Source organism: Bombina bombina, chromosome 2 (assembly GCF_027579735.1).
Source record: "Bombina bombina isolate aBomBom1 chromosome 2, aBomBom1.pri, whole genome shotgun sequence".
NCBI lineage: Eukaryota > Metazoa > Chordata > Amphibia > Anura > Bombinatoridae > Bombina > Bombina bombina.
Window position 1 is genome coordinate 845521576 of NC_069500.1, and position 14948 is coordinate 845536523.

Sequence of the window (14948 nt, forward strand, 5' to 3'; positions counted from 1 at the left end):
CCGAAACAACAGCATGAAAGAGGACATATGTCATCCTTTTTAATAATAGATTACAGGAAAGGCATTGATTTTAGAATCACAGAGATCATTTATATGACCCGGGAAATAGAAAAAATCATTGATTAGACACCCAGTACACTTATTTATTCTCAGGCCTTTTTAATAAGAGGGTCCCGGAGCCTCAACCGAAACAACAGCATGAAAGACGACATAAGTCATCCTTTTGAATAATAGATTACAGGAAAGGCATTGATTTTAGAATCCCAGAGATCATTTATATGACCCGGGAAATAGAAAAAAACATTGATTAGACACCCAGTACACTCATTTATTCTTAGGCCTTTTTAATAAGAGGGTCCCGGAGCCTCAACCGAAACAACAGCATGAAAGAGGAGATATGTCATCCTTTTGAATAATAGATTACAGGAAAGGCATTGATTTTAGAATCCCAGAGATCATTTATATGACCCAGGAAATAGAAAAAAAACATTGATTAGACACCCGTTACACTTATTTATCCTCAGGCCTTTTTAATAAGAGGGTCCCGGAGCCTCAACCGAAACAACAGCATGAAAGAGGAGATATGTCATCCTTTTGAATAATAGATTACAGGAAAGGCATTGATTTTAGAATCCCAGAGCTCATTTATATGACCCAGGAAATAGTAAAAAACATTGATTAGACACCCAGTACACTTATTTATTCTTAGGCCTTTTTAATAAGAGGGTCCCGGAGCCTCAACCGAAACAACAGCATGAAAGAGGAGATATGTCATCCTTTTGAATAATAGATTACAGGAAAGGCATTGATTTTAGAATCCCAGAGATCATTTATATGACCCGGGAAATAGAAAAAAACATTGATTAGACACCCAGTACACTCATTTATTCTTAGGCCTTTTTAATAAGAGGGTCCCGGAGCCTCAACCGAAACAACAGCATGAAAGAGGAGATATGTCATCCTTTTGAATAATAGATTACAGGAAAGGCATTGATTTTAGAATCCCAGAGATCATTTATATGACCCAGGAAATAGTAAAAAACATTGATTAGACACCCAGTACACTTATTTATTCTTAGGCCTTTTTAATAAGAGGGTCCCGGAGCCTCAACCGAAACAACAGCATGAAAGAGGAGATATGTCATCCTTTTGAATAATAGATTACAGGAAAGGCATTGATTTTAGAATCCCAGAGATCATTTATATGACCCGGGAAATAGAAAAAAACATTAATTAGACACCCAGTACACTCATTTATTCTTAGGCCTTTTTAATAAGAGGGTCCCGGAGCCTCAACCGAAACAACAGCATGAAAGAGGAGATATGTCATCCTTTTGAATAATAGATTACAGGAAAGGCATTGATTTTAGAATCCCAGAGATCATTTATATGACCCAAGAAATAGAAAAAAACATTGATTAGACACCCGTTACACTTATTTATCCTCAGGCCTTTTTAATAAGAGGGTCCCGGAGCCTCAACCGAAACAACAGCATGAAAGAGGAGATATGTCATCCTTTTGAATAATAGATTACAGGAAAGGCATTGATTTTAGAATCCCAGAGATCATTTATATGACCCGGGAAATAGAAAAAAACATTGATTAGACACCCAGTACACTCATTTATTCTTAGGCCTTTTTAATAAGAGGGTACCGGAGCCTCAACCGAAACAACAGCATGAAAGAGGAGATATGTCATCCTTTTGAATAATAGATTACAGGAAAGGCATTGATTTTAGAATCCCAGAGATCATTTATATGACCCGGGAAATAGAAAAAAACATTGATTAGACACCCAGTACACTTATTTATCCATAGGCCTTTTTAGCAGAGGCTCCAGGACCCTCAACAAAAACAAGAGCAGGGAGGTGGGCATAGGAGTACAATGTAGTGTGACAATAATAATGTGAAGGGGAAGATTGCAGAGTTGTGGCATTTTAATGGTGAATCCATATTGCAAATGTGTTTTTTAAGGCACTGTTTGTCTATTTTTTGAATATCAGCATTTGGTAATTGAAGCTCAACTTAAGGCTGGTGAGAACCAACCTTTCTTCTGTCTGTTTGCAAATGTTGTGGCTCTGGACAAACATGTGAATAAGGGGCCATCAGCCATATTCTGCACGCAACCCCTTTAATGATTGACGATAAACATGTGTCACCTGCAATCAGAGCCCATTACTTGTGTCTAAATCATCTTCCTGGTATGGACAGGCCACTGTTTCCCACAGCAAGTCTGAAGCTTGAACTACAAGATTGTCTTGAGTATGGTAGGAAACCAAAGTTTATTTAATTCTGTACTATCACCACAAAAGCTGAACTTCTTGAACCAAGGAAAATGCAAGCAATTTCATGTGCTTATGGATGACAAGGACGTCCTGTCCTGTGGTGCACAGAGATGGAGAGGATTTTGGGCCTCCCTTTACACTACCCAGATGTCTCCAACATCACCAGAAACACAAGACAGCGACTCTTGGGAAGTTCCTGGAGTGTTCCGGTAGCCATCTCTTTGCGCCCCGAAAGGAATACTTTATCAGTGTTTTTGTATACATCCGACAACAGCTTCGGAGACTGTGGTGATGCACATGTTATTTACTGTTGTTCCAGCTGTGGCAATATCAATTGGCATTAAAAAGGTAAGATTTGGGGGGACGGAGCCTATAGCTGTTGCGGTAGGACATGTGTTTTAGGAGCTCCAGGTCTTACAAGTTACTTTGAAGTTAGTTTTCAACCTTAATTTAATTTTCTTTTTGGGATTCATAGTCACACTTTCTGGGGCTATCCAAGAGGAGCCTGGTAAAAGCACTAGTCACCCCTTATATCAACGGGTACGGAGACATGTTTTTTGCCTTTCCAATATGGCGCCGGACACCCCTGAATGAAAAAAAAAGGTAAGATTTGGACTAGTGACGCACATTTTATGCACGCTGTGGCAATTGCAATTTGCAATAAAAATAATCTGCTAACAACAACCACTACCTACGACCACACCTGACTCCTGAAGTCATGCTTCAGTTATTAACTCAAGTTAAATTTTTTATTTTTTTTGTATTATGCTCAGCAGATTCAAAAATACCATTCTTCAATCTTCTAGTCATATCACACGACATGTCAAAATGCTGCATGGAAAATGGCAGTGTGCAAAGTCATAATCTTAGTGAAACTATAAGTGCATTACATTTTCTAAAATAAACAAAAATACAGAGAAAAAAAAAAAAGGAAAGAGGACATATGGCATCCTTTTGAACAATAGATTACATTTAAGGCATTGATTTGAGAAACCCAGATATAATTTGTTGCAACCGGGAAATCTAAAAAAAACTGGATTAGACACACAGTACACTTATTTATCCTTAGGCCTTATTAGCAGAGGCTCCAGGACCCTCAACAAAACCAGCAGCAGGAAAGAGGACATATGGCATCCTTTAGAAAAATAGATTTCTGGAAAGGCATTGATTTTAGAAACACAGAGATCATTAGTTGCAACCGTGAAATCTAAAAAAAATTAGATTATACACCCAGTACACTTCTTTATCCTTAGGCCTTTTTAGCAGAGGCTCCAGGACCCTCCACAAAACCAGCAGCATGAAAGAGGACATATGGATCTGGCAGAGGAAATGTAGTGGGGGGAGGGGTTCCAAAGATGAAGGAAAACGAGGAACTGGAATGTGAGGGTATGGGCCGGGTCTGGAAGTTCAGCAGGAGAGCTTGAGGCGGGAGTTGCTGTTAGTGCTGCCGACAAAACCTATGACAGATAAGGCAGGCAGAAAAAAGGGAGGAGGTTAGGACACTAAAAAAAATAAAATATATCATTGAGACAGAGTACTACAACAAATCGCAAGGACTGGAGGGACTGTGTAGTAACCTGAATGTTACGTCTATGCAGCACTCTTCAGGTTGGAGTAGCCTGACATCGGAACCACTTGCTGTGGATTGAAACACAGAAATCTTGCTTGGATGGTGGACTAAAAGGACACAGTTTCTTTGTATAGACTGGAACAAAAAAGGGAAATTGGAGGAATAGGATTTTTACCCTAGTTTGGCAGCTTTGCTGCCCTTTTATACACAGATGAATGAAGACCCCATTCGGAAAGGCAGCAGGTCAGAGAGCCAGAGGTGATGCAGCACATGCAGGTGTGTCTGCCAGTATGATGAAAAAAAGGACTTATCACAAGAAGCATCAAAATAATGTTGGTCCAAGCAAACCTATTTCCCAGCCCCAGAGGAATATTGTAGGTTGCAGAATACAGCATGGTTGGAAAGAAGGTAGTGGACCAATAACACAATGGAAAGGAACTGAATTGAATCAAGTGCCAGTCAACCCATCCCTTTATCTTATTAAATATGATGGATTTGATTGTGTCTATGGACTAGAACTCCACAAGGACGAGCGAGTGTCTGCTCTTGAAGTTCTTCCAGATAGAGTTGCTTCATCTCGAATTAGTGATGCTCACTTGGCAGACACAATGATTGGTAAAGCTGTTGAACACATGTTTGAAACAGAAGATGGTTCTAAGGATGAGTGTAGAGGAATGGTCTTAGCAAGAGCTCCCATAATGAACACATGGTTTTATATAACCTACGAGAAGGACCCAGTTTTATATATGTATCAGCTATTAGATGACTACGAAGAAGGAGATCTCCGCATCATGCCAGACTCTAATGATTCCCCTCCAGCAGAAAGAGAACCAGGAGAAGTTGTGGACAGCCTTGTAGGAAAGCAAGTGGAGTATGCCAAAGAAGATGGCTCAAAAAGGACTGGCATGGTAATACACCAAGTGGAAGCCAAACCCTCTGTTTATTGCTTAAAATTTGATGACGATTTCCATATTTATGTCTACGATTTGGTGAAGACATCATAGATGTAATATTTTACTTATTGCCAAACAGGTGGATTTATTAAATGTAAAATATGTAGACAAACCTGTCCACTTCTGTCCAATTATGTGACGCTTCAGATTCCAGGCAAGCCTGCAACCCCTTAAAGGAAGTAACGCAGTTTTGTTGCTAAGAACAAAAAAAAAAATGTCCACATCAAAAGGAAACAAACCACGTTCTGTGAATTACAACTCATTTTTCATAATGGAATTTATCCTTTAGAAGGAAACTGATCTAGTAGTGGTGAATTCAAACAAAAGAAGCATGGATGCAAGAGACAAACTGGACGAATTCTGTAAATTTTCAAAGTGGGGGGGGAAAAAGGTTATAAAAATGTAATTGTTGTATTTCTTAAGCACTCATTATGTCTTATAATGTGGGGATTGTGGTGCTGCAGTTCAGTTATCAAGCTGCCCAGTGATGTAGGGTCTTTTTTTTTTCTTTGGTCCCTCTTGTTACAACTTTCTGATTCATAATATTTTGTTACGTTTTGTACCTGTTTTGTCAGAAATCTTGTTATAGTACAACAATTGACAACTTATTTCCATTTTTTTTTATCCCACCCCAGTAAAAATGATTATTCAGCAAAAAAAAAAAAGAGGACATATGGCATCCTTTTGAAAATTAGATTACAGGAAAGGCATTGATTTTAGAAACACAGAGATCATTAGTTGCAACCGTGAAATCTAAAAAAACATAAATTATACACCCAGTACACTTCTTTATCCTTAGGCCTTTTTATCAGAGGCTCCCGGAGCCTCAACCGAAACAACAGCATGAAAGAGGACATATGGCATCCTTGTGACTAATAGATTACAGGAAAGGCATTGATTTTAGAAACCCTGGGATAATTTGTTGCAACCGTGAAATCTAAAAAAAGATTGATTAGACACCCAGTACACTTATTTATCCTTAGGTCTTTTTTTAGCAGAGGCTCCAGGACCCTCCACAAAACCAGCAGCATGAAAGAGGACATATGTCATCCTTTTGAAAATCAGATTACAGGAAAGGCATTGATTTTAGAAACACAGAGATCATTAGTTGCAACCGTGAAATCTAAGAAAACATAGATTATACACCCAACACTTCTTTATCCTTAGGCCTTTTTAGCAGAGGCTCCAGGACCCTCCACAAAACCAGCAGCATGAAAGAGGACATATGGCATGCTTTTGAAAATTAGATTACATGAAAGGCATTGATTTTAGAAACACAGAGATCATTAGTTGCAACCGTGAAATCTAAAAAAACATAGATTATACACCCAGTACACTTCTTTATCCTTAGGCCTTTTTAGAAGAGGCTCCCGGAGCCTCAACAGAAACAACAGCATGAAAGAGGACATATGGCATCCTTGTGACTAATAGATTACAGGAAAGGCATTGATTTTAGAAACCCTGGGATAATTTGTTGCAATCGCGAAATCTAAAAAAAGATTGGACACCCAGTACACTTATTTATCCTTATGCCTTTTTTTAGCAGAGGCTACAGGACCCTACACAAAACCAGCAGCAGGAAAGAGGACATATGGCATCCTTTTGAAAATTCGATTACAGTAAAGGCATTGATTTTAGAAACCCGGAGATAATTTGTTGCAACCGGGAATTTGAATCAAACAAATGATTCGATGGACACCCAGTACACTTCTTTCTCCTTCGGCCTTTTTATAAGAGGGTCCAGGACCCTCAAAAAAAAGACCAGCAGGAAAGAGGACGTATGGCATCCTTTTGAACAATAGAGTACAGGTACAGCATTGATTTTACAAACCCAGAGATAATTTTTGGCAAATGTGAAATAGAATAAAAAATTGAGTGGACACCCAGTACACCTCTTTCTCCTTAGTCCTTTTTATAAGAGGGTCCAGGACCCTCAAACAAAATACCAGCAGGAAAGAGAACATATGGCATCCTTTTGAACAATAGAGTACTGGTACGGCATTGATTTTAGAAACCCACAGCTAATTTTTTTGAAAAGTGAAATAGCCCCAAAAATCATGCTTGGACTCCCACTCCAGGTCGTTCTCCCTCAGCTTTTTTATAAGAGGGTCCAGCACCCTCAACAGAAACTACTGCAGGAAACACCACCACATATGCCATCCTTTTGCACAAGCGAGTACAGGTATGGCATCCATTTTAGAAACCCAGAGATAATTGAGAGGAACCAGGAACATTTTTCTAAAAATTTGATGGGCCACCCATTACAGGTCGTTCTCCTTCAGCCTTTTTATACCATGGGCCACGACCCGCAACAGGCACAACAGCATGAAATACCACATATGCCACCCTTTTGCACAATAGAGTACAGGTATGGAATAGATGGAACACGGAGATAATTTAGAGCAACCAAGAGACGGATAAAGATGCTTGGTCGGTCCTCCTCCTTCAAATTTGTGGCATTTTGCGTTCAATTTAATGGTCCACCAGATATGAGTGGTTTGCTAATGCTAAGTTGTACAATTCGTAACAGTTTAATCACTATTGTTATGTGCCTTATTTTTTTTATTTGAGTTTTGTACCCACAGAGCTGCAGTAGAGGCCAGAAAAATTAGGAATGTACAAATGACTGAAAAAATTGGGTATTGTTGTAGCAACTGCTGTAGCAGCGGCCAGAAAAATTGATGTTTGTAAAAAATTTAACAAGTGACCTAAAAGCTTGTGGCTTGAACACTAGTTGTTGGCGGATAAGTCAAGCAAGTCCTCTGGCTTTATAACCAAAAAAAAAGGCCAAGCCTTTTTTATTCAAATGTATCGCCCAATGTCAGTCCCTTCGGGATCCAGCCCTCATTCATTTTTATAAAAGTGAGATAGTCAAGGCTTTTTTGACCTAGGCGACTTCTCTTCTCAGTGACAAAACCTCCTGCTGCACTGAAAGTCCTTTCGGACAGGACACTTGAAGCGGGGCAGGCCAGAAGTTCCATTGCAAATTGGGATAGCTCAGGCCACAAGTCCAGCCTGCACACCCAGTAGTCAAGGGGTCCATTGCTCCTGAGAGTGTCGAGATCCGCAGTTAAAGCTAGGTAGTCTGCTACCTGTCGGTTGAGTCTTTCTCTAAGGCTGGATCCCGAAAGGCTCTGATGGTGCATGGGAGTTAAAAAGGTACGCATGTCCTCCATCAACAAGACGTCAGGAAAGCGTCCAGTCCTTGCCGCCGTGGTCGTGGGAGGAGGAGGATTAATTTCATCTCTTCCCCTGTTACATTCCCGTGGTGCTGTGACATCACCCTTATACGCTGTGTAAAGCATAGTTTTTAATTTATTCTTAAAATGCTCCATCCTTTCTGACTTGCGGGAATTTGGTAACATTTCAGGTACTTTATGCTTATACCGGGGGTCGAGGAGCGTGGACACCCAGTACAGGTCGTTCTCCTTCAGCTTTTTATACGAGGGTCCCTCAACAGGCACGACAGCATGAAAGAACCCATTTGAACAAGGTTGGATGCTGAGCTAATCATGTCGCGTTCCTCCTTCTCACTGATCTCACTGATGGTATCTTCTTCCCCCCAGCCACGTACAACACCACGGGTACCAGAGAGGTGACAACAACGAGCACCCTGGATTGCCTGTTGTGCTTGGTCTTTCTCCTCCTCCTCCTCCTCAAAGCCACATTCCTCCTCTGACTCCTCTTCCTCACCATCCTCTTCCTGCGTTGCCGCAGGTCCAGCAAGCGATGCTGATTCGGCTGTTTGTGGGGGTGATGGACACCACAACTCTCCCGCTTCCTCTTCACGCTCATCTACTGCCTGATCCAGCACTCTTCGCAGGGCACGCTCCAGGAAGAAAACAAATGGTATGATGTCGCTGATGGTGCCTTCGGTGCGACTGACAAGGTTTGTCACCTCCTCAAAAGGACGCATGAGCCTACAGGCATTGCGCATGAGCGTCCAGTATTTTGGAAAAAATATCCCCAGCTCCCCAGAGGCTGGCCTAGCACCCCGGTCATACAAATACTCATTAACAGCTTTTTCTTGTTGGAGCAGGCGGTCAAACATTAGGAGTGTTGAATTCCACCGTGTCGGGCTGTCGCAAATCAAGCGCCTCACTGGCAGGTTTTTTCTACGCTGGATATCAGACAAGTGCACCATGGCCGTGTAGGAATGCCTGAAATGGCCACACACCTTCCTGGCCTGCTTCAGGACGTCCTGTAAGCCTGGGTACTTATGGACAAATCATTGTACAATTAGATTACACACATGTGCCATGCACGGCACATGTGTCAACTTGCCCAATTTCAATGCCGCCACCAAATTACTTCCATTGTCAGAAACAACCTTGCCAATCTCCAGTTGGTGCGGAGTCAGCCACTGATCCACCTGTGCGTTCAGGGCGGTCAGGAGTGCTGGTGCGGTGTGACTCTCCGCTTTCAGGCAAGTCAACCCCAAGACGGCGTGACACTGCCGTACCCGGGATGTAGCATAGTACCTGGGGAGCTGGGGGGGTGCCATAGATGTGGATCAAGATGCAGATGTTGAAGAGGACTCAGCTGAGGAAGAGGTTATGGAAGAGGATGGAGTAGGAGGAGTAGAGGAAGTAGCAGCAGGCCTGCCTGCAAGTCGTGGCGGTGTCACCAACTCTTCTGCAGAGCTACGCATTCCATGCTTGTCAGAAGTCAGCAGGTTTACCCAATGCGCAGTGTAGGTGATATACCTGCCCTGACCATGCTTTGCAGACCAGCTATCCATGGTCATATGGACCCTTGCCCCAACGCTGTGTGCCAGACATGCCATAACTTCCTTTCTCACAACAGAGTACAGGTTTGGGATTGCCTTTTGTGAAAAGAAATTTCTGCCAGGTACCTTCCACTGCGGTGTCCCAATAGATACAAATTTTTTGAAAGCATCAGACTCCACCAGCTTGTATGGTAAAAGCTGGCGGGCTAAGAGTTCAGACAAGCCAGCTGTCAGACGCCGGGCAAGGGGGTGACTTTGAGAAATTGGCTTCTTACGCTCAAACATGTCCTTGACAGACACCTGACTGTGGACAGATGACCAGGAACTGCTACATAAGAGAGACTGAGTGGAGGATGGTTGAGAGGGGGCAAGGAGGACAGCACTGGTTGACGTGGCTGAAGATGATGGAGCAGGAGGAGGAGGGCGGCTTTCACTTTGTGTGCTGCTTCTACTCATGTGTTCTTCCCATTGGCCTTTGTGATGGGAGACCATGTGCCTTCGCAAAGCAGTTGTACCTAGGTGGCTGTTGGACTTCCCACCACTCAGTTTCTTTTGGCACAGGTTGCAAATGGCATCGCTGTTGTCAGAGGCAGACACACAAAAAAAATGCCACACTGCTGAGCTCTGCGATGACGGCATTCTGGTGGTGGCAACAGCATGCGTTGATGGGCGTCGGTGTGCTGTCTGGCTGACCCCTGGTGACGATGCATGCTGTCTGACTGTGCCACTAGCTCCTTGAGACGACCTCCCCATGCTTCCAAATCGTCTCCTCCTCCTCTCTGTCTCCCCATCTGAACTTTCCCCCTCTTCTTCTTCTCTTCTAGCAGGCACCCACGTGACATCCACCGACACATCATCATCAACCGCTTCACTTGTATCTGAAACATCAAGAAAAGAAGCAGCAGCGGGTACAACATCATCATCACACTGTACCTCCATGTCGGTAATGCTGCCTGACTGAGACTGATCACTATTATCTACATCCTCTGTCAATGATGGTTGCGCATCACTCATTTCTTCAAAATGATGTGTCAATAACTCCTGTGACGGGTCAAGTGAAGCGGCTGTGGTGCTAGTGTTGGTGGTGGCGACAGGCGGGGGAGTGGCACTGGTCACTTGAGACCTGCCCAAAGCACAGCTGGACTTAGATGGTGCGTCAAGGTTAGGAGGACTAGCAGCGGAAGCTGAAGAAGATTGGGTGTCCTGTGTTAGCCATTCAACTAGGTCCTTCTCAGAAGTTTTTGCGTCCCCCCTGGCACCGGTCGTCTGAACAATGTGCATATTTGTAGGGTCTAAAGGAATCACAGCACCACGACCACGGAACCTGCGGGGTGGCCTGCCTCTGCCTGTCATTTTTTTTTATATGGACACTAACAATACTATTACACCAATTGAGTGGTGGCACTGTGAAAGTGGGCACAGTATACGCTGTGAGACTGACAACAACAAAAAAGACAGATGTTTTAAAAATCACAAATTGTTAATTTTTTAAAATATTACAAGTACTGTGGCAACAAATATGATTGTTTGGCACTAGTTGGCAAATGGGCCTGTCTGGCACACACGCTGGGAGAAAGGAAACTGCAATTCAATGGCACTAGGAGACTGAAGAATCACAGTCAAAACAGTGATGATTAACAAAAATTCCAATCCTGTTACAATAAATATGAGTGGTGGCACTAATTGGCTAGTTGGGACTGGCACACAGGCAGGCAGGCAGGCAGGAGGAAAATGCAATTCAAGGGCACTAGTAGACTGCAGATTGACAGTCAAAACAGTGATGATTGACAAATTTTGCAATACTGTTAAAAGAAATATGATTGCTGGCACTAATTGGATAGTTGGGCCTGGCACACAGGCTGGCAGGCAGTAGAAAAGTGCAATTCAATGGCACGAGCAAACTGAGGATTAAGATCAACAATCAAAATGTTTTTAATTTTAATTAGTAACTATACTGTAGACAACAATTATGATTGGTGTAAATAGTTGGCAAGATGGCCTGGCACAAAAGGCTGGCAGGCAGGAGGTAAATGCAATTCAAGGACACTAGGAGACTGATTACTGACAGTCAAAACAGTGATGATTGACAATTTTTGCAATACTGTTAAAAGAAATATGATTGCTGGCAATAATTGGCTAGGTGGGCCGGGCACACAGCAGGCTGCAAGGCAGGAGGAAAGTGCTATTCACTGGCACCAGCAAACTGAGGATTCACAACAACTATTAACAAACATTTTAATTTTTAATTACTAAGAATACTGTCACAACAAATATGATTGGTGTAAATATTTTTCAAGTAGGCCTGGCACACAGGCTTGGAAGGCAGTAGAAAAGTGCAATTCTAGGGCACGAGCAAACTGAGGATTAAGATCATCAACAATCAAGAATTTTTTAATTTTAATTAGTAACTATACTGTGACCAAAAATTATGATTGGTGTAAATAGTTGGCAAGACGGCCTGGCACAAAAGGCTGGCAGGCAGGAGGTAGATGCAATTCAAGGACACTAGGAGACTGATTACTGACAGTCAAAACAGTGATGATTGACAATTTTTGCAATACTGTTAACAGAAATATGATTGCTGGCAACAATTGGCTAGGTGGGCCTGGCTCACAGCAGGCTGCAAGGCAGGAGGAAAGTGCTATTCAATGGCACCAGCAAACTGAGGATTCACAACAATTATTAACACAAATTTTAATTTTTAATTATTTGAATACTGTCACAACAAATATGATTGGTGTAAATATTTTTTAAGTAGGCCTGGCACACAGGCTTGGAAGGCTGTAGAAAAGTGCAATTCTAGGGCACGAGCAAACTGAGAATTAAGATCATCAACAATCAAGATTTTTTTAATTTTAATTAGTAACTATACTGTGACCAATAATTATGATTCGTGTAAATAGTTGGCAAGAAGGCCTGGCACAAAAGGCTGGCAGGCAGGAGGAAGATGCAATTCAAGGACACTAGGAGACTGATTACTGACAGTCAAAACAGTGATGATTGACAATTTTTGCAATACTGTTAAAAGAAATATGATTGCTGGCAACAAATGGCTAGGTGGGCCTGGCTCACAGCAGGCTGCAAGGCAGGAGGAAAGTGCTATTCAATGGCACCAGCAAACTGAGGATTCACAACAACTATTAACAAAAATTTAAATTTTTAATTATTAAGAATGCTGTCACAACAAATATGATTGGTGTAAATATTTTCAAGTAGGCCTGGCACACAGGCTTGGAAGGCTGTAGAAAAGTGCAATTCTAGGGCACGAGCAAACTGAGGATTAAGATCATCAACAATCAAGAATTTTTTAATTTTAATTAGTAACTATACTGTGACCAAAAATTATGATTGGTGTAAATAGTTGGCAAGACGGCCTGGCACAAAAGGGTTGCAGGCAGGAGGTAGATGCAATTCAAGGACACTAGGAGACTGATTACTGACAGTCAAAACAGTTATGATTGACAATTTTTGCAATACTGTTAAAAGAAATATGATTGCTGGCAACAAATGGCTAGGTGGGCCTGGCTCACAGCAGGCTGCAAGGCAGGAGGAAAGTGCTATTCAATGGCACCAGCAAACTGAGGATTCACAACAACTATTAACAAAAATTTTAATTTGTAATTATTAAGAATACTGTCACAACAAATATGATTGGTGTAAATATTTTTCGAGTAAGCCTGGCACAAAGTCTTGCAAAGAAGTAAAAAAGTGCAATTCTAGGGCACAAGCAAATTGAGGATTAAGATCATCAACAATCAAGAATTTTTTCATTTTAATTAGTAACTATACTGTGACAACAATTATGATTGGTGTAAATAGTTGGCAAGACGGCCTGGCACAAAAGGCTGGCAGGCAGGAGGTAAATGCAATTCAAGGACACTAGGAGACTGATTACTGACAGTCAAAACAGTGATGATTGACAATTTTTGCAATACTGTTAAAAGAAATATGATTGCTGGCAATAATTGGCTAGGTGGGCCGGGCACACAGCAGGCTGCAAGGCAGGAGTAAAGTGCTATTCACTGGCACCAGCAAACTGAGGATTCACAACAACTATTAACAAAAATTTTAATTTTTAATTACTAAGAATACTGTCACAACAAATATGATTGGTGTAAATATTTTTCAAGTAGGCCTGGCACACAGGCTTGGAAGGCAGTAGAAAAGTGCAATTCTAGGGCACGAGCAAACTGAGGATTAAGATCATCAACAATCAAGAATTTTTTAATTTTAATTAGTAACTATACTGTGACAACAATTATGATTGGTGTAAATAGTTGGCAAGACGGCCTGGCACAAAAGGCTGGCAGGCAGGAGGTAAATGCAATTCAAGGACACTAGGAGACTGATTACTGACAGTCAAAACAGTGATGATTGACAATTTTTGCAATACTGTTAAAAGAAATATGATTGCTGGCAATAATTGGCTAGGTGGGCCGGGCACACAGCAGGCTGCAAGGCAGGAGGAAAGTGCTATTCACTGGCACCAGCAAACTGAGGATTCACAACAACTATTAATAAAAATTTTAATTTTTAATTACTAAGAATACTGTCACAACAAATATGATTGGTGTAAATATTTTTCAAGTAGGCCTGGCACACAGGCTTGGAAGGCAGTAGAAAAGTGCAATTCTAGGGCACGAGCAAATTGAGGATTAAGATCATCAACAATCAAGAATTTTTTAATTTTAATGAGTAACTATACTGTGACAAAAAATTATGATTGGTGTAAATAGTTGGCAAGACGGCCTGGCACAAAAGGCTGGCAGGCAGGAGGTAGATGCAATTCAAGGGCACTAGGAGACTGATTACTGACAGTCAAAACAGTGATGATTGACAATTTTTGCAATACTGTTAAAAGAAAGATGATTGCTGGCAACAATTGGCTAGGTGGGCCTGGCTCACAGCAGGCTGCAAGGCAGCAGGAAAGTGCTATTCAATGGCACCAGCAAACTGAGGATTCTCAACAACTATTACAAACAATTTTAATTTTTAATTATTAAGAATACTGTCACAACAAATATGATTGGTGTAAATATTTTTCAAGTAGGCCTGGCACACAGGCTTGGAAGGCAGTAGAAAAGTGCAATTCTAGGGCACAAGCAAACTGAGGATTAAGATCAACAATCAATTTTTTTTTTAATTTTAATTAGTAACTATACTGTCTGTGACAACAATTATGATTGGTGTAAATAGTTGGCTAGACGGCCTGGCACAAAAGGCTGGCAGTGGCAGGCAGGAGGTAATAGCAATTCATTGGCACTAGGAGACTGAATATTTGCAGTCCAAAAAATTATGATTTTTATTTTTTTATATACTGTTACAAGAATTGTGATTGGTGCCACTAATTGGCTAGTTGGGCCTGGCACACAGGCTGGCAGATATGAGTCGTGGATGGTAGGTAGGGCAG

At 41.7% G+C, this 14948-nt stretch overlaps 1 protein-coding gene across 1 annotated transcript; it reads left to right on the forward strand.

The window, feature by feature from the left end:
• The first annotated feature begins 3832 nt into the window (after positions 1-3832).
• LOC128648056 (spindlin-Z-like) lies at positions 3833-4860 on the forward strand. Its single transcript, XM_053700738.1, has one exon. The coding sequence runs from the start codon at positions 4072-4074 to the stop codon at positions 4858-4860; it is 789 nt and encodes a 262-aa protein (XP_053556713.1). The 5' UTR covers positions 3833-4071.
• Positions 4861-14948: the final 10088 nt, after the last annotated feature.